At 45.9% G+C, this 22,422-nt stretch overlaps 1 protein-coding gene across 1 annotated transcript in view; it reads left to right on the top strand.

The window, feature by feature from the left end:
- CDK18 (cyclin dependent kinase 18) overlaps positions 1-22,422 on the top strand; it is a 166,920-nt gene that overhangs the window by 56,188 nt on the left and 88,310 nt on the right. Inside the window, exon 3 of the mRNA XM_068265549.1 lies at positions 1,531-1,664. Coding sequence (XP_068121650.1) covers positions 1,531-1,664 — 134 coding nt within the window. The remainder of the gene's footprint in view (positions 1-1,530; positions 1,665-22,422) is intronic.

Raw genomic sequence — 22,422 nt, 5'->3', positions numbered from 1 at the left:
AATTATTTATACATCTTTTTTTTGACACAAATTAGGCTTTTTTTGGTTTGTACTTTTTGCTAAGAATTATTTTATTCTAGCTGCATTTTAAAAGGAGTAATAAAAATACAATGAAAACAAAATCATTATTTCTCAGTTTTCAGGCATTATAGTTTTAAAATAAAATGTGCTGAGAAAGATAAGGGGGGAATTAGGGGTTAAGATTAGGTGTATTATTTTATTAACATTTGCAGCTGTATTTTTATTTTTGTCCTCTAGATGTCCTCATACAATCCTGTTTGTTTAACATGATGTTAGTAGTAAAGAGATTTGAATCACAAAGGCATCTCTCTGATGCAAGAAGATGATTCACTGCAGGGACAAGGGATCAGTGAGTACCAATCAGCAATCTGCCACTGGGGTGGTCACAGTAACTGTGGAGAGGTGGGGTGCACTCATCACTGTAAACACAGCTATATGTGTATCTACGTTTCTGGTGCTGAAGTGAAGTCCACAGAGATCTAGATACACAATACAGTGGCGGGGAAATAGTTAAAGTCCATCATTCCACAGTGAGAAAGATTATTCAGAAGTGAAAAACGGACAGCTGCCATTTTTCCTAGGAGTGCACGTCCAAGTGGATTCACCCCAAGGTCAGAATGTGCAATGCTCAAAGACATTGAAAAAAAATAAATTCCAGGAGCAGTGTCTCAGACTCTAAAGACGATAATACTGTTTGTATTAAGGCATCTTAATGATGTATTTATGCTTGAAAAAAATATCTGTTTTTCCTTTTGATGTTGCATGTATATAAGCTGTCTGTACCACCAGCTTGCAAACTAACAGGATATAAACCTGACGAAGGCTGCAAGGCCGAAAGCTTGTTTATTCTTATTCATTTGTAGTTAGCCAATAAATGGTATCATCCTGATTTAAAACTTCTTGCTAAAGACGATAAGATAGTACTGTACTGTTAGACTGTATGGTATGGATTGTTTGGAAAGGTTGGCAAGAATATGTCTCTATTTTGTAAAAACAAAGAAAAAGAAAACGTTGGTCTTTCTTGAACTTACCCCGTTGTGGACCACTGTACATATCTGTTAGTAAGGCTGCACACTAGGTAGCCTTACTGCCTCAGCAGCACTGACTGCTCTCACAGAGTCTTTCCCCAGCCAAGGGGGCCGTGGTATTAATACTAAGACCGGTGATTACATCACCATGGTTTTAGAAGGGAGTGTGATAGGGCAGGGGACACATAAATGGGCAACAAAACCAGGAAGTCCAACAAACACCAGCCTGTGCAGAAGTGAAGCACTCTTCATGATCCCTTTTTGCCAGAGGTAAGAAAACAATAATTTATAAAAAGGCCTTTATTCTTGTAGCCATAAACAGAGGCAAAATACACCAGAAAAAAACCTTTACACATAGACTGTTTCTCAGGTGTGTAGTTCTCCTAATTACAGTTGTTAATGTGTAATATATTAATGTTAATGGATATTGTAACATAGAATAGTGAAAGTTTTTTATAATTCTCCCTTTATGTCTCCCAAGGATTGGCCCGCTCCCACTTACAGCTGTCCCACTTGAGTCCTGGAAGTGCTGCAGTAAGTCCGCAAGATGTAGAAGGCTTATCACCTACAACACTGGGCTACAGAAATGCTGCTCATCGGCGCCTTTCAGTGGAGGTAGGCATTCTGTGGTAGCATAATATAAAAAATTCTAGCTGTGAAATTACATTTTTACCCCTATGATTTGGATATGAGTATTTTTACACACTGGGCTTGGAGGATTCACAGCTTTGCTGTAGAATATTGGTTTGTTGCTTTAGAAAAACACTATTGTTTTGGCTCAGGATCATCATTGCAAATATGTTTACATGTAAGTTGGTGCAGCTGGAGATCTACTAACTCCCATAGAATGAGATGGAACATTCAAATGAAACACAGCACACATTACAAAAAGGCAAGCTCACTAAAATTCTCTCCTAGATATCAGATATTGCACATATTCTCAGTTGTATACTCCTTTGTTGATTTAGAAATTAGATTTCATTAATTTGAATGGGAACATTTACACTGCTGCCATTCTCGCATTTTGAATACCAAATCTATCCACAATTTACACAGTTGGATTACTTTGGTTGATTGAGAATGAGTGTGGTTCAATATTATGAAAATAAATGGTGGAGCCACTAATAACCAATCAGATTTTTTATCCATTGATTTCAGCTACCAGATTTCAACTGCTGCAACTTTCACACTTTTTTAAGAAGGTTTGTTCACAAAAACCCCATCTAGCTATCAATATTAGTACTATATTGTGTGTTTATATGGTGTTGACATCTTTTGCAGTGCTTCAGAGAGTCTATAGTCATGTCACCAACTGTCCTCAAATCCATACGAAAGTCATCTTCTGATGCCTCAAAAAAAAAAAACATCTAACCATGCTTCTATGCTCTGCAACACTAAATTTCAAATTAACTTCTAAACCTGATCCTGGACCATAACCCCCAATTTAAATTATGATCTTATCCTAACTCTTTTCAGCAAAGCACCTAATCTTAAACTGTTAGAGTAACCCTATTCATAATCTAGGCATTTCCCCATAATAAACCACATATACACACCTTCAGCAGTTCAGCAAACATCATATGCAGAGGTCATAATCCCTTTAAAGTGGTAGGAGCACACTCAGCATTGGCAGATCTCTGAAATCAATGTGTATTATAAATGCTATTTGACTGTATAATTATGTTCTCATGCAAATATCAGCATAAGCAAATACAGGCCAATTAGAAATAGTAATTTACTCTGGCTAGATCATTTTCAAATTATAGTGCATTTGTCTGAAACGCAAAGGAGATTTACCAAGGAGAAGTAAACTTGAGATTGGCAAACTTGGTGATTACACATTTACTTGACACAAAATGGTCATGTGCAGTGCAATTGCACTGTCTGTAATGGATGTTCTGGAATTTACAGTGATTCCCATCCATCACGATACTGCCAAAGATGGCTGAAATGCTACCCTGCTATCTTCACATGGACCAATAGAGATGCTCATTGCGCTATTCATATAAGACCTACTGAGGCTGATTTGAATTAACTGTGGTGGAATTTGTGTGGACCATTAGGAATCCCTGGTAAATAATTCAAATTTGTCATGAACCGGGCTCCTGGACAGTATAACCGATGTGGTGAGGATGAACAGCATTCAATGTTAAGGACCATATTTTTCTTTGCATTCAAATTTCATGTAAATGTTATGCAGCTTGAACTTTTTTCTGATTGGTTCAATTTCAAGCTGCATATAATTAACATAAGCTTTGAATGCAAGGAAAATGTATTTACATCTCATTGATCATCCCTATTATGGCCTTGGTTCAGAAATACTAACCTGCTTGGATCCTAAGCTACTACAGGTAGTCCTTGACTATTCGTTGTAGGTCAAGGACTACTAGTAGTTAAATTCACTACTTCAGGAAAATGGTTACATTTTGTTGCACTGCTGATCATAATAAACAATAAATTATGTTTCCTGAAACTTTAAAAAATAAATTTGCAGACAAAAAATTTCATTTTTCCCCACTTTGCTGTGGTTGAGTTGTGATAAGCTTCTTTCATTAAAGTGTTCATCTTTAAGACATTCGTACACACAACACAACAACTCTAAATTGTGCAAAGGTTTGCACTACAAAAGTTGTGCACGATCAGGCGGTTTGATCTCTCGTGCTTGGGCTTGTCGGCAGACAGTATTGCTCATACACTGCGTACTCACGGAACAATTGTTGCACAAACCGTCATATCCGTCACCTGTTTTGGGAGACCTATGTACTGTGTGTACCTGTCTCCTGATGTTTTCAGGTCCAGGTGAGTGTCTAATAACTTTTTAACACTGCTTCAGGGTAGTTGTTTTCAGTCATATGTTTTTTTTGTTTGTTTTTTTTTTAAATTGCAAAACAAGATTTCAACAATGAGCTTAATATATCAGCAGTTAAAGTTTACTATTTGTGATTAGGGGGTTGTCTTTTTGTAGCAACATAGTATTATTTCATGCGGATAATGTAATTTAAGCAGCCAATAGAAAAATTATTCTTAACCCATCAGTTATTGTAGAATAATCAGTACATTGGTGTTCATATTCTATCATTATATTAACAAGAGTTATCGAAAAAGAAAAGATAGCATAAATTACAGTAGACAAGACAAGATTTTATATTTTAAGTTATTACAATTACTTTTACTTTTCAACCCGAAGCCAGCTCTATTTTTCCAGACACAGCACATAATTGAAAACATTCTTACTTGCAACCATAATGCTGGGCATACACGCCGTCGAGGGAGGCTTATCAATCGAGCCTGATGGCTCGATTGATAATATCCGACGTGTCCGATCACTGCAGGGATCGACTCCGCGCTCGATACCTGCGGGCGGACAATAGCGGCGAATCGTGCGGAAGATCCGGGTGCACGTGCGGACAAGCGGGGATGCGGCGGGGATGCGGCGGGAGTCGATCAACCCGTGTATGGCCAGCATAATAGCGTAGATGTCAGGATTCCTTCTGTAGCCTGCCCAGTTGGCTGCAGTTCCACTGCAACCAGGCAGTTCTAAATTTCCTGCATGAATAGTGTTGCATAATATTGCTTGCTTGCATTTGTAATGAGAATCCTTTCCTTCTGCTGTCAGCTTGCAGCCTTCAATCAGACTAGCACAGGATTGAGTGATTATCATTCACCTGTGTGGGAATTTGCATGTCTGCTCTCATTGGCTGATGTCCATACAAAAGCCTGCTCCTCCTTTCAGATCTTGCCCGTCATAGCTTTTAGAGATGGTCCAAACAGTTCGCCGGCGAACAAGAACCGGCGAACTTCCATGGTTCGCGATCGCGGAGAATCGCAAACTTTTTCGGTTCGGTCCGCCCCTATACTACATCATTAGGGTCAACTTTGACCCTCTACATCACAGTCAGCAGGCACATTGTAGCCAATCAGTGTCAGGCATTGGACTCACTTGTGTGCCTCCAGTAATTAGAGAAGGGAGAGCTGCTGCAGAGAGAGCTATAGGGAAAGCTTAGGCTCTTGTAGTCTTGTTAGCTTGCCCCTTGCTGATTCTTATTGCTAAAAAGCACCCCTCAATAGCTCTTTTGAGAGCTAATCTTGTTCTTGTGATCTATTTTTTTTTTGTGGCCCACTTGCATTATATACAGCCCTGTCAGTCAGTCGCCGCTGGCCTTTGGCCCCTTGGTGGTAATTCCTACTGTGCCACTGCCAGGCCCTGCACATTCAGTGACTACCCATGTGTGTGACAGGCAGCTGCACATTTGTAATCCCAATCACTGCACCTGTTCCCTGTTCAGTGCACCTACCTACCTACCTTCCTACCTACGTGAGTGCACGCATTGTTAATACCACCAGTCATTGCACCTCTTCACGGTACTTGTGTGTGTGTGTGTGTGACAGCTGCACATTTGTAATTCCAATCACTGCACCTGTTCACTGTTCAGTGCACCTACCTACCTACCTACCTACCTACCTACCTACCTACGTGAGCGCACGCATTGTTAATACCACCAGTCATTGCACCTCTTCACAGTACGTGTGTGTGTGTGTGTGTGTGTGTGTGTGTGTGTGTGTGTGTGTGTGTGTGTGTGACAGCTGCACATTTGTAATCCCAATCACTGCACCTGTTCACTGTTCAGTGCACCTATCTACCTACCTACCTACGTGAGCACATGCATTGTTAATACCACCAGTCATTGCACCTCTTCACAGTACTTGTGTGTGTGTGTGTGTGTGTGTGTGTGTGTGTGTGACAGCTGCACATTTGTAATCCCAATCACTGCACCTGTTCACTGTTCAGTGCACCTACCTACCTACCTACCTACCTACCTACGTGAGCACACGCATTGTTAATACCACCAGTCATTGCACCTCTTCACGGGACTTGTGTGTGTGTGTGTGTGACAGCTGCACATTTGTAATCCCAATCACTGCACCTGTTCACTGTTCAGTGCACCTATCTACCTACCTACCTACGTGAGCACATGCATTGTTAATACCACCAGTCATTGCACCTGTTCACGGTACTTGTGTGTGTGTGTGTGTGACTGCTGTACATTTGTAATCCCAATCACTGCACCTTTTCACTGTTCAGTGCACCTACCTACCTACCTACCTACGTGAGCGCACGCATTGTTAATACCACCAGTCATTGCACCTGTTTACGGTACCTGTGTGTGTGTGTGTGACAGCTGCACATTTGTACTACCAATCACTGCAGTGCATACCTGTAACCTGTTCAGTGCACCTACGTGACTGCAAGCAGTGTAATATACCACCAGTCACTGCACCTGTTCATGGTACCTGTGTGTGACAGCTGCACATTTGTAATACCAATCACTGCAGTGCATACCTGTAACCTGTTCAGTGCACCTACGTGAACGCAAGCAGTGTAATATACCACCAGTCACTGCACCTGTTCACGGTACCTGTGTGTGACAGCTGCACATTTGTAATACCAATCACTGCAGTGCATACCTGTAACCTGTTCAGTGCACCTACGTGACCGCAAGCAGTGTAATATGCCACCAGTCACTGCACCTGTTCACGGGACCTGTGTGTGACAGCTGCACATTTGTAATACCAATCCTTGCATACCTGTTCACTGCACCTGTGTGACCGCACGCTGTTTAGTATACTAGTCTGTGCATACCTGATCACTGCACCTGTGTGACCGCACGCTGTTTAGTATACTAGTCTGTGCATACCTGTTAACTGCACCTGTGTGATAGCTGCACATTATATTGTAATACCAGTCACTGCATACCTTTCACTGCACCTGTGTGACTGCACATTGTATTAGTCAAGTCAGTGCATACCTTTCACTCCACCACCCCCCCCCCCCCAATATCGACAAAACAACAAGCAGAGGCAGACCTAGAGGCAGGCCACCCGGCAGGTCTGTTCGAGGTCATGCTGATGTGATTTCGTGTGGCCCTAGATCAAAGTACAGTGCTCAGAATAAGGCATGTCCCATCAACTCCCAAGATTGTCAGGACGTGGTTGACTATTTAACACAGAACACCTCATCTTCCACAGCCACCACCGCTACTCCAAGTACCACATCCGCTACATTTGACACTTTGCAGGAGTTATTTGGTGGGGAAATCACTGATTCACAGCCATAATTGTTACAACAAGATGAAGGCGCTAAGCAAGTTACACCATCTCATATGTCTGAGTTAGGCGACACTATGGAGGAGGATGATGAAATGCCTGCTGTTGGTGCAGTTTTGGAGGTGTTCGATACAAGCGAAGCTGGGGAGGACAACTATGATGAGTATGATGATACGGATGCCACGTGGGTTCCCAATAGAGTGGATGAAAAGGGCGACAGTTCAGAGGTAGAGTCAGAGTGGAGTAGGAGGAGACGAGTTGCTGAAAGAAGCAGGGGGAGCTCGTCGGCAGAAACAGGTGGTGGCAGTGTCCGGTGCCATGTATTGCCACCTATGGACAGCCAGCCAACATGCCCTTCAACGTCAGCTGCTGACGCCACCAAAGTGCCCACACCCCAGGGTGGCTTAGCGGTGTGGAAATTTTTTAGTGTGTATGCCAAAGATCAGAGCAATGCCATCTGTACTCTCTGCCACCATAAATTGAGCCGTGGAAAAGCCAACACCCACATAGAGACAGCTGCCTTACGAAGGCACATACAGAAAAGGCACAAACTGCAATGGGAAGACCACCTGAGCAAAAGCAGCACACAAAAGCAAAGCCACCCTCCTTCTCTTCTTCCTCCTTCAGGTGCATCATCTTCTTCAGCCGCTATCTCCCTTGCACCTTCACAATCTCAGCCAACCTCCTCCACTCCGCCTCTCACCTTGAGCGGCTTCTGCTCCTCTGCCAGGTGTCCGTGAGGGAAATCTTTGAGCGGTAGAAGAAGCCAATGTCTGCCAGTCACCCCCTTGCCCGGCGTCTGACAGCTGGCTTGGCGGAACTGTTATCCCGCCAGCTGTTACCATACCAGCTGGTGAACTCTGCGTCCTTCCAAAAATGTGTGGCCATTGGGACACTGCAGTGGAAGATACCAGGCCACAATTATTTCTCCAAAAAGGCGTTACCCAAACTGTACCGGGAAGTAGAAAGGCAAGTGGTGCCATCTCTGGCACACAGCATTGGGTCAAGGGTCCATCTGACCACAGATGTCTGGTCTGCCAAGCACGGTCAGGGCAGGTACATTACTTACACAGGCCATTGGGTCAACCTGGTGACCGATGGCAAGCAGGGAGTACTTGGCTGTGCAGTGGACCAACTTGTGACACCTCCATGGCTTGCAGGCAGGCCTGCTGCCACCTCCACTCCTTCTCCCCCTACTCCTCCTGCTACATCCTCTTCACTGTCATCCTCCTCTTCCTCCTCCTTGACTGAGTGGCAGCACAACTCTACTGGTGCTGCGATCTCCTCTCCAGCTACACAGCCCCAGCTCCCCAGGGCCTATGCTGCATGCCAGGTACGACGGTGTCACACCATCTTAGACATGTCTTGCCTCAAAGCGGAGAGTCACACTGAAGCATCTCTCCTGGCTGCTCTGAACAAACAGGTGGATCAGTGGCTGACTTTGCACCAACTGGAGATCAGCAACGTGGTGTGTGACAACGGCAGCAATCTCATTTCAGCTTTGAATTTGGGAAAGTTGACACATGTACCCTGCATGGCACATGTGCTCAATCTCGTAATCCAGAGACTTGTGTGTAAGTACCCAGGCTTACAGGATGTCCTAATGCAGGCCAGGAAGTTGTGTGGGCATTTCAGGCGGTCTTACACGGCCATGGCACGCTTGGTCGATATTCAGCGGAGAAACAACTTGCCGGCGAGGCGCGTGATTTGCTATAGCCCGACTCGCTGGAATTCAACCCTCCTGATGTTCGACCGCCTGCTACAACAGGAGAAAGCTGTCAAACAGTATCTCTACAACTACAGTCAAAGGACACAGTCTGGGGAGATGGGGATGTTCTGGCCGAAGTAGTGGACACTCATGCGAAATGCCTGCAGGCTCATGCGGCCGTTTGAGGAGGTGACAAACATGGTGAGTCGCAGTGAAGGCGCCATCAGCGACTTGATCCCGTATGCCTTCTTCCTGGAGCGTGGATCAAGCTGTGGATGAGCGTGAACCAGTGTTGCCAACTCATCCCTTTAATTACTGACACATCTAAGTTATACAGGTTCTGGGGCTATTTGCACATAATCAGTGCCTTAACTGCATCTACCTAGCCACAAAACCTGTATAATTCATATGTGTCAGTAATTAAAGGAAAGAGTTGGCAACACTGGCGTGAACAGGAACAGTTACAGGAGGAAGCGTTGTGGGATCAACTCTCATCAGAACCAGATGTTTCCTCAACACCTGCGGCAGCACAGAGGGGGGGGAGGAGGAAGAGTCGTGTGGGGAAGAGGAGTCAGATGATGAGGAAGGTGGGGTTTTTTTGAGGAGGAGGAGGCAGCAGAAGAATAACCGCAGCAGGCGTCGCAAGGGGCTTGTGCTGCTCAACGCTCCCGTGGTGTTGTTCGTGACTGGGGGGAGAAGGAGAACTTACCTGACATCACTGAGGTAGAGCAAGAGGAGTTGGATAGTACGTCTGGATCCAACTTTGTGCAGATGGTTTCTTTCATGCTGTCCAGCCTGTTGAGGAACCCCCATATAAAAAAACTCAGGGGGAATGAACTGTACTGGGTGGCCACGCTACTAGACCCTTGGTATAGGCACAAAGTGGCGGACATGTTACCAACTCACCTGAAGGCAGAAAGGATGCTGCCCATGCAGAACAAGCTGGCAACTATGCTTTACAGTGCGTTTAAGGGTGATGTCAAAGCACAACGGAATAAAGGTACCACTGCCAGTAAACCTTCTCCCATGTCCACGCAGGCAAGGACAGGACGCTCTAGCAATCTCGTGGTGATGTCGGACATGCGGACATTCTTTAGCCCAACGCCTCGCCTTAGCGCTTCCAGATCCACCCTCCACCAACGCCTCGCCCGGCAGGTAGCCAACTACCTGGCCTTAAGTGTGGATGTAGACACTGTGAGCAGCGATGAACCCCTGGATTACTGGGTGCGCAGGCTTGACCTGTGGCCAGAGCTGTCCCAATTTGCCATCCAACCTCCGTCTTGCCTTGCCTCAAGCGTCCTGTCAGAAAGGCCCTTCAGCACAACTGGAGGCATCGTCACTGAGAAGAGAAGTCGCCTAGGTCACAAAAGTGTTCAGTACCTCACCTTTATCAAAATTAATGAGGCATGGATCCCGGAGCGTTACTGCCCGCTCGAAAACTAAGTCCGTCCCCACACACAGCATCTCTGCCTGCACGCCGTGTGACTGGCTGCCTGCCCCAAGACTAAGTCGGTCCCTACACAGCATCTCTGCCTGCAGGCCGCTTGACTGCCACCACCAACAGGGTCCACCAGGACTCCAGGCGGATTCCTGAATTTTACTAGCAGCGGCCGCTATAATAATTTTTCTGGTGCGTGTACATGCCTGCCTAATTGTTCTGGCTGCACTGCAGCTACAACAACAAAACAAAAGGCATGTACATTTGTCAATTCCCCTTCGTTACCTTGCCGTGGTGAAGGGGCTTGCGTATCACAATGAAGCAATGACCGCCAGCTATATGAGTGTGTTGGGGTTGGGGGGCACACCTGACCCAAGAAAATAGATAATAAGGTTGTTGCTTCATTGTGGACAGACCAAATTTTATCAGCTGGACACTCAGTCACTGTTGTTCTGTCATTCAGCTATCTCAGCCCGACCATATGGGCTTGAAAACCGCTATCGCCTGCACTCTGGCCATGGTGTGCACCAGTCCAGCACGGCCGTCACTACACAAACAGCTGTTTGCGGTGCGTTACACAGTGAGTTTGGTCTGTCAGTGTGAAGCAGTAAACTAACCACACTCCCTGATGTATACACATGCAAGATGTTTTAAAGCACTTTAGGCCTCCAATTTAGCAATAAAAATGTGATTTCTGCCCTTAAAACGCTGCTGTGCTTCAAATCCAGATTTCCCCCCCGGGACTTTTGGCATGTATCCCACTCCGCCATGCCCCCCTCCAGGTGTTAGACCCCTTGAAACATCTGTTCCATCACTTTTGTGGCCAGCATAAATGTTTCTAGTTTTCAAAGTTCGCCTCCCCATTGAAGTCTATTGCAGTTCGCGGAAGTTCGCATGTTCGCAAACGTTTGCAGAGGTTCACGGTTCGCGAACCGAAAATCGGAAGTTCGGGCCATCTCTAATAGCTTTCAGCTCTGCTTTAGCTGGTGGCTGGGTCCCTCTTTTGAATTGTATATTGCATTGTTTAACCTTGTCTTTCCTGCTTGCACGTTCACTGTACCCGCAGGGGTACAGTGAAGTTCTACCGATCCTGATAGCTTGGATTCTGCCATCACCACGTTGGTGACTAGTAGTATTCCTGCTCATCCTGTTCCTGTGGATGTGATTGTAGCAGAAGATGCTATTAGTTTCTTGTTTGTCTTGTACATGCCAGTGAGGATGTTTGCTATTGCTGGGGCAGCAATTAGATTGGCAAACAGTTTTCCTGTATGTCTGTTCCTGCTAGTCCTGTTCCTGTGGGCATAACTATAAGCTGTGGTTGCTATTAGTTATGCTCCTACTTGTTTGTCTTGTCAGTGTGGATGTTTGCTATCGCTGGGGCAGCGATTAGATTGGCAAGCATTCCGTCTGTCTAGCCCGGGAGGCCGCACGGGGTGGAGCCCGATCCTATACTCCACAGGCTTACCATCAGCTTATGGCATGTGAGTGGAAACTTTTAATAAAATGTCATCTTGAACAGATATCTGCGCAATGATAGCATTTGTTTGCATTGAGGTACATACATGACCCAAGAAGATATAAGAAAAAGTCAACTGAGTGGTATCAGCCACAGGGTGTGGGGAGCCTGAAAAGTACCCCAGAGGCGCAATAAGGCCATTATAATATCTGGCCCACCGTTATCCGTGAGTGTGGACCCTTTAGGGTGTTCCTGGTGGTGGAATAATTCCCACAGAATGTGTTAATGGTTGAAGCGCTGATCTGGCACAGAGACTGTATTTTCACTGAAGGACTGACTCAAGCCTTTTTTCCAGAAGCGCACCCATAGTATTGTACAGAAACTGTGTGATACATAGTGTTGACTTTTAGTAGAATACACCATATTGGTGTGGATATTGCATATGTCATAACATCTATAAATCATATTGATTATTGTAGACATCTGAGCGCTGTATGAAATTTTGGCTAAATTCCATCTGTCTGTCTGTTGTCTGTCCTTGTTACTCAGTGTGGTGAGCATCAGATGCTCAGTGCTGCGGCAAAGATTGTGTCTTGTTTATTTGTGGCCGTTATCGGAAGCTCAGAGCGGCGGTCGCTCTGAGCAATCTTTCTCCCTTGTCCATAGCTCCTAGTGTGATCTGTGTAGCATTTTCCACAAGATCAATCCACTCTACTACCTAATATCACCCAGCTGCATAGTCTTATTGGCTCTTGGTGGTGTGTCTGCCTTCTATGCCAGCTTGTATAATAATAATAAATAATCCGAACATTTGTATAGCGCTTTTCTCCTGTCGGACTCAAATCGCTCAAGAGCTGCAGCCACTGGGACGCGCTCAAGAGGCCACCCTGCAGTGTTAGGGAGTCTTGCCTTGAACTCCTTACTGAATTTTGAGTACTTGACCTAGCCAGGATTCGAACCCTGGTCTCCCATGTCAAAGGCAGAGCCCTTAACCAGTACTCTATTCAGCCACTACCTTGCTTGCCTAAGTCCTAATTAGAGCCAGCTAGTGGTGTGCCAGGCAGGGACAGTTTAGGTGTCAGCTAGTGGTGTGCCAGGCAGGGACAGCTAGGTGAAGAGCGAGACCTCTAGCCTGGGGCATACACAGGGCAGTTTCTAGGCTAAATTTCACCCAGGTCAAGAGTCAAACCCCCCCCCCCTTCCCCAAAATCAAATCTGCTAAGTGAAATCATGTCAAAAGGCTTCTTTTTTATTTTTTTTCACTACCCCTCTTCCATGGGCTTGCTCCTGGCTGGCTTTGGCTGCCTGCGAGTCTGCCAGTCTCTGGACTGACTCAGGCTGAGAGGCTCTGCGAGTGCGACGCAGTCACACACTGCGTATTTATGGCTGCATGCGGCCACCCTACTCTTGCTCGCTGTCGTTGGCTCCTCCCCCAGCCCAGCCCAAGCGTGAGCTGGGCTGCCTGTATCTTTCCCGTTGCGCCGTGCAGCCTGCCAGTGTTGCCAACCTTTCACGTTATTTTTTACTGACAAATACCTAAAAAATTACTGACAAAAGATTTTTACTGACAAAATTTCTCCACTAAATGCACATAAGAGACAGCGTTTCACCAGTAAATGCACATAACAAGAGACCACTTTGCACCAGTAAATGCACTTAACAAGAGACCGCTTTTTACCAGTAAATGCACTTAACAAGAGACCGCTTTTCACCAGTGAATGCACTTAACAAGAGACCGCTTTTCACCAGTAAATGCACTTAACAAGAGACCGCTTTTCACCAGTAAATGCACTTAACAAGAGACCGCTTTTCACCAGTAAATGCACTTAACAAGAGACCGCTTTTCACCAGTAAATGCACTTAACAAGAGACCGCTTTTCACAAATAAATGCACATAATGACAAACAGCCAGTGTCCCCAGTATATGTAGCCAGGGATATATGTGCCCAGTATATGTAGCCAGAGGTATATGTGCCCAGTATATGTAGCCAGGGGGTATATGTGCCCAGTATATGGAGCCAGAGGGTATATGTGCCCAGTATATAGAGCCAGGGGGCATATGTGCCCAGTATATGGAGCCAGGGGGTATATGTGCCCAGTATATGGAGCCAGAGGTATATGTGCCCAGTATATGGAGCCAGAGGTATATGTGCCCAGTATATGGCGCCAGGGGGTATATGTGCCCATTATATGGAGCCAGGGGGTATATGTGCCCAGTATATGGAGCCAGGGGGTATATGTGCCCAGTATATGGAGCCAGAGGTATATGTGCCCAGTATATGGCGCCAGGGGGTATATGTGCCCAGTATATGGCGCCAGGCGGTATATGTGCCCAGTATATGGCGCCAGGGGGTATATGTGCCCAGTATATGGAGCCAGGGGGTATATGTGCCCAGTATATGGAGCCAGGGGGTATATGTGCCCAGTATATGGAGCCAGGGGGTATATGTGCCCAGTATATGGAGCCAGGGGGTATATGTGCCCAGTATATGGAGCCAGAGGTATATGTGCCCAGTATATGGCGCCAGGGGGTATATGTGCCCAGTATATGGAGCCAGGGGCTATATGTGCCCAGACAGTATATGGAGCCAGGGGGTATATGTGCCCAGTATATGGAGCCAGGGGTATATTTCCCCAGTATATGTAGTCAGGGGTATATGTCCCCAGTATATGTAGGCAGGGATATATGTGCCCAGTATATGGAGCCAGGGGGTATATGTGCCCAGTATATGGAGCCAGGGAGTATATGTGCCCAGTATATGGAGCCAGGGGGTATATGTGCCCAGTATATGGAGCCAGGGGGTATATGTGCCCAGTATATGGAGCCAGGGGGTATATGTGCCCAGACAGTATATGGAGCCAGGGTGTATATGTGCCCAGTATATGGAGCCAGGGGGTATATGTGCCCAGTATATGGAGCCAGGGGTACAGGGACCCGAGTGAGTGAGTGAGTGAAAGGGGACCCCCCCTCTAGCCGCCACCGCCGCCACCTCCTCACCTTGCAGCAGCGTCAGACCTCGATCAGCGGCGACCCGACCAGTAAGAGGGCGCCGGACGCACATGCTCTATATGCGGAAGTGATGTCACTTCCGCATATCAGTGTGCAGCGTGCTTGGTCCTAGCGCCCGCACTACTGGTCGCCACCTGATCGAGGTCTGACGCAGCGGCGCCGGCGGCCAGAGGGAGGGAGAGAGTGGCGGCCACAGGGGGAGAGCGCCCAGAAGGATCTAGGAAGCCGGTGATCGCGCTGGTGCACAGCTCCTCCTGCCTCCGGCACCGGCTTCTAGCAGTGACGTGACGTCACATGACATCCTTCTGCCTGGCGCCCCCCAATCAGGCACTCTCATCGGCGCCCCGTTCAGCAGAACCGGCTGAACGGGGCAAGAAACGGTCCTGGGCATACATGCTGACACCGAAAGTTGTACCACGAAGCCTTACAGTACACAAGTGAAAAACACCCCCAAATCTCCTTTTGCGGAGTCCAAGTAGCTCATCTGTAGACACGCAAACAAACAAAAAAAGCATGTGTGGAAATCTAAGCTGTATTTTTTTAATCTGGAAAAGCACACAATTAAATTTGCACTTACAGCATCAAACAGGGAATGTAACATTGGAACAGTGGGGGCACACTGGTAGACTGCCAGAAAATTGCCATGGCCAGCAGTTGGGCTTGATGGACTAGCTCTGATTCAAATTTTGTCAAAAGATCCCAATGTGAAGTCCAATAGAGAATACCGTGTGCACGTGTCCAATGAAAAAGTGGAGGCACGTTGGTGGACTGCCTGAAAATCACCCTGGCCAGAGGTCGGAGACGGAAAGCCCCGATTTAAATTCCGATGCAAGATCCTTCGTCTGTAGAGTGGACACACCCAACTATCACTTTCTGTTCAGGTGCTCAGATGATGCGCCTGCCTCAGAAGATTTTTTCTTTCTCTGCAAAAGATTATATTATTTTAAGCACTTTGTAAAGAGCAGTGTGGTTTCACAAGATCAAGAACTATAATCACATTCTGTGAGTCTTGTTACACAAAACTGACTTTAGCTTCATAATGTGTGAAAAAAAAAAAAGAGAAAAAGTGTCACTTTAACATGTAGGTTTAAAAGCACAATGACCCCTTATGGATAAAAGAACAATACAATCTGATGTTGAAGACAGTTAAAATAATGTTTATGTACAGGTATGCTGAAATAAAACTCTTTCAGTCTCCTGTAGAATTATTTCTATTTCAATTGATGTTAGCTTGTGTGAAACTTTGCCAGCGAAGGATGCATAACATGAGCACAGTCTCTTGCCCTTAACAACCTAGCAACAGTAGGAATGCATTATTTTTGTACTATAAACATAACAAACTATATGTTATAGAAACATAACAAACAAAGCCTCTTTCAGCTTACCTGCAGGTGGTATACCAAGAGCAGTGCCCCCCATGTAGAGTGCATGTTGGAACATGCTGATGAATGGATATCCACCCAAGTAATTTAAGCACAGTGCAGTGCCTGGTAATTTGGGTGCCGCCATTCTCTGTAAAATTAATTGTGGCAATAGTGGCGCTCAGTGTGTAAATTTGAGTGCTGGACTTATAGCAGGTAGCAGATGAGTAGCTAGGGTTGACAAAGAAAGGGTTAAATATTTCGTACAGAAAGAAAGCCCTGTGTGTCCTTAGACTCTAAGGCCTGGTGCACACCAGAGGAGTTTTTCAGTACGTTTTGAGTTTTTAAATCAGAATCAGAATCAGAATCATTTATTTTGCCAAGTACAACGGGGGTTGTACCCGGAATTATTTTTGGCACATACAGGGTCGGTGATGGTACAGCAAAAACGCAAGCAGTAATGTACATTACATTTAGTAGTGAGTACACAGTGCATGGAACATAATACTTAGTTACATAGTTACGTAGTGGAAGGTCCCGAGGAGACATCCGGTGCTATTTGAGTGGAGCGCTACCTTCTCTGCAGCGCTCAACAGCTCTGCAGCTATTTGGATGCCCCCCAGAGTACCGGGAAAGAAGCGTAGAGAGAGATATAGAGAATATAACTTACAGGTGGACCCAGGAGAAGGACTGGAGGGGGTAATCCGCTGCCGTATATGGCACTCAAACGCTTCTGCAGCGATACTTGAATCAGATGCCCCCCCCCCCCCAGTCCAACCCTGGGGAAGAGAGAGAGATGCGAGAGAAGATGCAAGAGAAAAGGAAGGAAGGAAGGAAGGTAAGGAGAGAGCAGAGAGAGAGGAGAGAGAGATAGTCCCTGGGCATTGTCGCAGCCGGCTAGTGGCCTGGTCCAAATGTCCCAATGGCTGTCGGTGCAGCTGATGTACAGCAATGGAGCTGCAGGCACAGTGGTGGTGGAGTGCAGGACATCGGGTACCCTGTCGACCCTGTGGTGGGGAGGCTCTGGCAGCGGTCGAAGAGAGCATGAGTCCAATGGCTGCTGGGGCAGTGTGTTGCCGGTGTCAGTATCTGGTGGCCATAGGGGGCAGCATGGCCAGTGACCCGATGGCTGATGCGGCCCTCAAACAGATCCAGGAGCTGCCTTGCCCGGAGCAGTGGACCAGCTCCCATGTGCTTTGGAGGGCTGGGAGCAGCAGCGTGGCACTAGCTCTGGCCTCTCACTGGGACTCCATGGCTGAGGCTCCACATGGCCCCGGACGGCTGAGTGCACTGCGGGAGGCTCCATGTGGCTACAGCAGCTGGGAGCGGCAGAGAAGCTGTGTGATCCTGTGTTGCCCTGCTGCCACCGGCTCCTGATCAGCAGCTCCTGCAGCAGCTGTCGCCTCCCTCCATGTGCCGTCTTCGTGGCTACAGCAGCTGGGAGCTGCAGAGAAGCTGTGTGGTCCTGTGTTGCCCTGCTGCCAGCGGCTCCTGATCGGCGGCTCCTGCAGCAGCTGTCGCCTCCCTCCATGTGCCGTCCTCGTGGCTACAGCAGCTGGGAGCGGCAGAGAGGCTGTGTGGGTTGTTCTGCCTCCCTCCCTCGCGGTGGCCGGAACAGCCATGGCCAGCGGGCCTAGCGGGCTGAAGGCAGCGGTGGAGACTGCCTCTGGAGTGGCCGGAAAGCCGCTCTCGCAGCGAGTAGCTCCTCCACGTGGGTGGCCGGGCAGGAAGCAGCGGCGAGTGGGTCAGCTGTAGGAGGCAGTACAGCGGAGCGGGGCCCGACCAACTGCAGCCCGCTGGCAAAATCCGCCAAGGGGGCAGCATCCGCATCAACACGTGGGGTCAGCCAGCTGGTCCTCAGAGCGAGCGCTGGGAAGCTGGAGCCCGGAGAGCGACCGCACTGCACCACACCGCTGAAGGTGATGGAAGGAGCCTCTGTGGTGAGCCATGGCCAGGCGGGGATCCAGGGAGAGGAGAAAAAAAAGAGGTAATTGCCGGAGCCCTGTGGCCGTGGCTTCCTATCCAGGCGCCATCTTGTTGTATAAATCTGCTGCTAATGTTATCCTATGTGTCTGTGCACACTGGAGCAATGAGGTTTTGTAAAAAAAAACATAGCATTACATTGGGAAGAGCTTTTGAAACCTCTAAAAGCTCTTCCCAATGTAATGCTATGGTTTTTTTTTACAAAACCTCATTGCTCCAGTGTGCACAGACACATAGGATAACATTAGCAGCAGATTTAAAAACTCAAAACGCTCAGAAAAACTCCTCTGGTGTGCACCAGGCCTAAGTAAGAGCTATGAGGTAAGAGAAAGTGTCTTACTACTAAAAGAAGTGAAAAAAAAAAAGATCCGGTGTTGACAGACAGATGGTTGTATTGGTGGTACTAAAGTGGTTAAAGTATTTCTGAAGTAAACCCAGAAAACAGAAACAGAGCATGATATGAAAAATATCAAAATTAAAGGTCACCAGTAGCGAGAAGTGCATGTTTCATTTTTTAGGCAATCCTAGAGAATTGAGTTGATGTAATTACTTGCTGGAACTTAGAGTAAAATAATCAAATCTTCCTGATTGGTCAGCAAAGCTACCCAGAACTTTAAAATGAGGGGCTTGTACTCCCCTACCTCTGGTCACGTCTCATCAGTTCTCCCGCATACCCAGGCACTGCTGTGGTTCCCTCACTGATGCCAAATTTATGCTCTGCGTCATAAACACTACTATTCTAAAACAGTGGTCGTAAAAAAAGCATGTAATTTTACACATTACTCTATATGTGGTAATGTGATTTAGTGTGTTTTTGCACATTGCTGCGTTTTTTTGTTTCTGTTTTAGCATGCATTTCACAATTATCACAAGAATCACAATTATTGCGAACTTAAAATGCCAGTGCAAAATGCATACACATGGAAAATGCGCTAATTTAAGCACTTTGGCCATAGACTTGCATTGTGGGATGTGGGTTAAAACATGCACGACTTTGTATTAACTGCTCTGTGACTGCCTAACTCTGATGGGTGGTCGCAGTGTGGCTCCTCCAGGAGCACATAATGCCGCTTGGCGTCAGGTCCTGGAGGCAGAGATCAGCAAAGAATGCATGCACGCATTCCCTGATCAGCCTGTCAGCCACGATTGAAGCTGGCAGGCTGTTAACAAAAACGGCTATTTTCATTTGTACAGCGCTGAGACCTAGCGCAGCGCTGTACAGGGTACAGCTCTGTCTCTCAGCTGTCCCCAGGAGTGGCAAGCAATCTGATCCCTCTCATAGGCTGATGCCTATGAGAGGCGGTCATAGCGATTGGATCTCGGGGGGAGAGAGGTAAGGTGGAAGGGATGAAATTAAAAAAATAGCGTTATTTATTACAAAAAAAGAAACAATAAAATGAATAACAACAACAACAACAAAAAATCGCATCAGCAATCAGATACCACCAACAGAAAGCTCTGTTGGTGGGCAGAAAAGGAGTAACGATTAATTTGGCTGCTAAGTTGACTGGTCGAGTAATAAACTGTTAAAGCTGCCGAGTGCTTAACTGTAAAAAATCACCTGGTCACTAGAGGGGTGTAAGCCTGTGGTCTTCAAGAGGTTAATGTAATGCACAACAGTGCACAGTACATCTTTGATGTCTACGGGCTTTCATATATCCCTGTAGATTACTTAACCACTTGAGGACCTAGGGCTTTCTACCCCTTAAGGACCGGCCACTTTTTTTCCATTCAGACCACTGCAGCTTTCACGGTTTATTGCTCGCTCATACAACCTACCACCTAAATGAATTTTGGCTCCTTTTCTTGTCACTAATAAAGCTTTCTTTTGGTGCTATTTGATTGCTCCTGCGATTTTTACTTTTTATTATATTCATCAAAAAAGACATGAATTTTGGCAAAAAAATGATTTTTTTAACTTTCTGTGCTGACATTTTTCAAATAAAGTAAAATTTCTGTATACATGCAGCGCGAAAAATGTGGACAAACATGTTTTGGATAAAAAAAAACCCATTCAGTGTATATTTATTGTTTTGGGTAAAAGTTATAGCGTTTACAAACTATGGTGCAAAAAGTGAATTTTCCCATTTTCAAGCATCTCTGACTTTTCTGACCACATGTCATGTTTCATGAGGGGCTAGAATTCCAGGATAGTATAAATACCCCCCAAATGACCCCATTTTGGAAAGAAGACATCCCAAAGTATTCACTGAGAGGCATAATGAGTTCATAGAAGATATTATTTTTTGTCACAAGTAAGCGGAAAATGACACTTTGTGACCAAAAAAAAAAAAAGTTTCCATTTCTTCTAACTTGCGACAAAAAAAATGAAATCTGCCACGGACTCACCATGCCCCTCTCTGAATACCTTGAAGGGTCTACTTTCCAAAATGGGTCATTTGTGGGGTGTGTTTACTGTCCTGACATTTTGGGGGGTGCTAAATTGTAAGCACCCCTGTAAAGCCTAAAGGTACTCATTGAACTTTGGACCCCTTAGCGCAGTTAGGCTGCAAAAAAGTGCCACACATGTGGTATTGCCATACTCAGGAGAAGTAGTATAATGTGTTTTGGGGTGTATTTTTACACATACCCATGCTGGGTGGGAGAAATATCTCTGTAAATGACAATTTTTTAATTTGTTTTACACACAATTGTCCATTTACAGAGCTCTTTCTCCCACTCAGCATGGGTATGTGTAAAAATACACCCCAAAACACATTATACTACTTCTCCTGAGTACGGCGATACCACATGTGTGGCACTTTTTTGCACCCTAACTGCACTAAAGGGCCCAAAGTCCAATGAGTACCTTTAGGATTTCACAGGTCATTTTGAGAAATTTCGTTTCAAGACTACTCCTCACGGTTTAGGGCCCTAAAATGCCAGGGCAGTATAGGAACCCCACTAATGACCCCATTTTAGAAAGAAGACACCCCAAGGTATTCCGTTAGGAGTATGGTGAGTTCATAGAAGTTTTTATTTTTTTGTCACAAGTTAGCGGAAATTGATTTTAATTGTTTTTTTTCACAAAGTGTCATTTTCCGCTAACTTGTGACAAAAAATAAAATCTTCTATGAACTCACCATACTCCGTACGGAATACCTTTGGGTGTCTTCTTTCTAGAATGGGGTCATTTGTGGGGTTCCTATACTGCCCTGGCATTTTAGGGGCCCTAAACCGTGAGGAGTAGTCTTGAAACCAAATGTCGCAAAATGACCTGTGAAATCCTAAAGGTACTCATTGGACTTTGGGCCCCTTAGCGTACTTAGGGTGTAAAAAAGTGCCACACATGTGGTACCGCCGTACTCAGGAGAAGTAGTATAATGCGTTTTGGGGTGTATTTTTACACATACCCATGCTAAGTGGGAGAAATATCTCTGTAAATGACAATTGTTTGATTTTTTTACACACAATTGTCCATATACATAGAAATGTCTCCCACCCAGCATGGGTATGTGTAAAAATACACCCCAAAACACATTATACTACTTTTCCTGAGTACGGCGGTACCACATGTGTGACACTTTTTTGCAGCCTAGGTGCGCTAAGGGGCCCAACGTCCTATTCACAGGTCATTTTGAGGCATTTGTTTTCTAGACTACTCCTCGCGGTTTAGGGCCCCTAAAATGCCAGGGCAGTATAGGAACCCCTCAAGTGACCCCATTTTAGAAAGAAGACACCCCAAGGTATTCCGTTAGGTGTATGGCGAGTTCATAGAAGATTTTATTTTTTGTCACAAGTTAGTGAAAAATGACACTTTGTGAAAAAAAACCAATAAAAATCAATTTCCCTCCCTTTATTTTTGCCCTATCCCTGGAACCCCTACTCCGTAATATTAGAGCAAACCCGGACATCAGTGGACTTAGGTTCCCGACAGTTGAACACAAAACCGCCGCGTATGCGGATGATCTCTTATTCTATATAACTAACCCACACATCTCCCTTCCTAATCTTATGTTGGAATTTTCCAAATACAGTGACCTATCTAACTTTAAAATAAACTATAGCAAATGTGAGGCGTTAAATGTTGGCCTCTCCTCCACCCTAAAGTCTCAATTAGAGTCCAACTTCCCTTTCACCTGGTCCCCTCGAGCATTAACATACCTAGGCACTAAAATACCCAATAACCTTACAGAAGTCTTTGCCCTTAACTATGTCCCTTTGCTCTCTAAGATTAGGACCGATTTGAAAAGATGGGATGTAGCAAAATTCTCGTGGTTTGGTAGAGTGAATATTATCAAAATGAATGTGTTACCACGATTCCTCTACATTTTTCAGGCCCTCCCGGTACTGGCACCTGCATCATATTTTA

The sequence above is a fragment of the Hyperolius riggenbachi genome, chromosome 2 (assembly GCF_040937935.1).
Source record: "Hyperolius riggenbachi isolate aHypRig1 chromosome 2, aHypRig1.pri, whole genome shotgun sequence".
Taxonomy (NCBI): Eukaryota; Metazoa; Chordata; class Amphibia; order Anura; family Hyperoliidae; genus Hyperolius; species Hyperolius riggenbachi.
The sequence above is the reverse complement of the archived record's forward strand: the minus strand, read 5'-3'. Positions and strand labels throughout refer to the sequence as shown.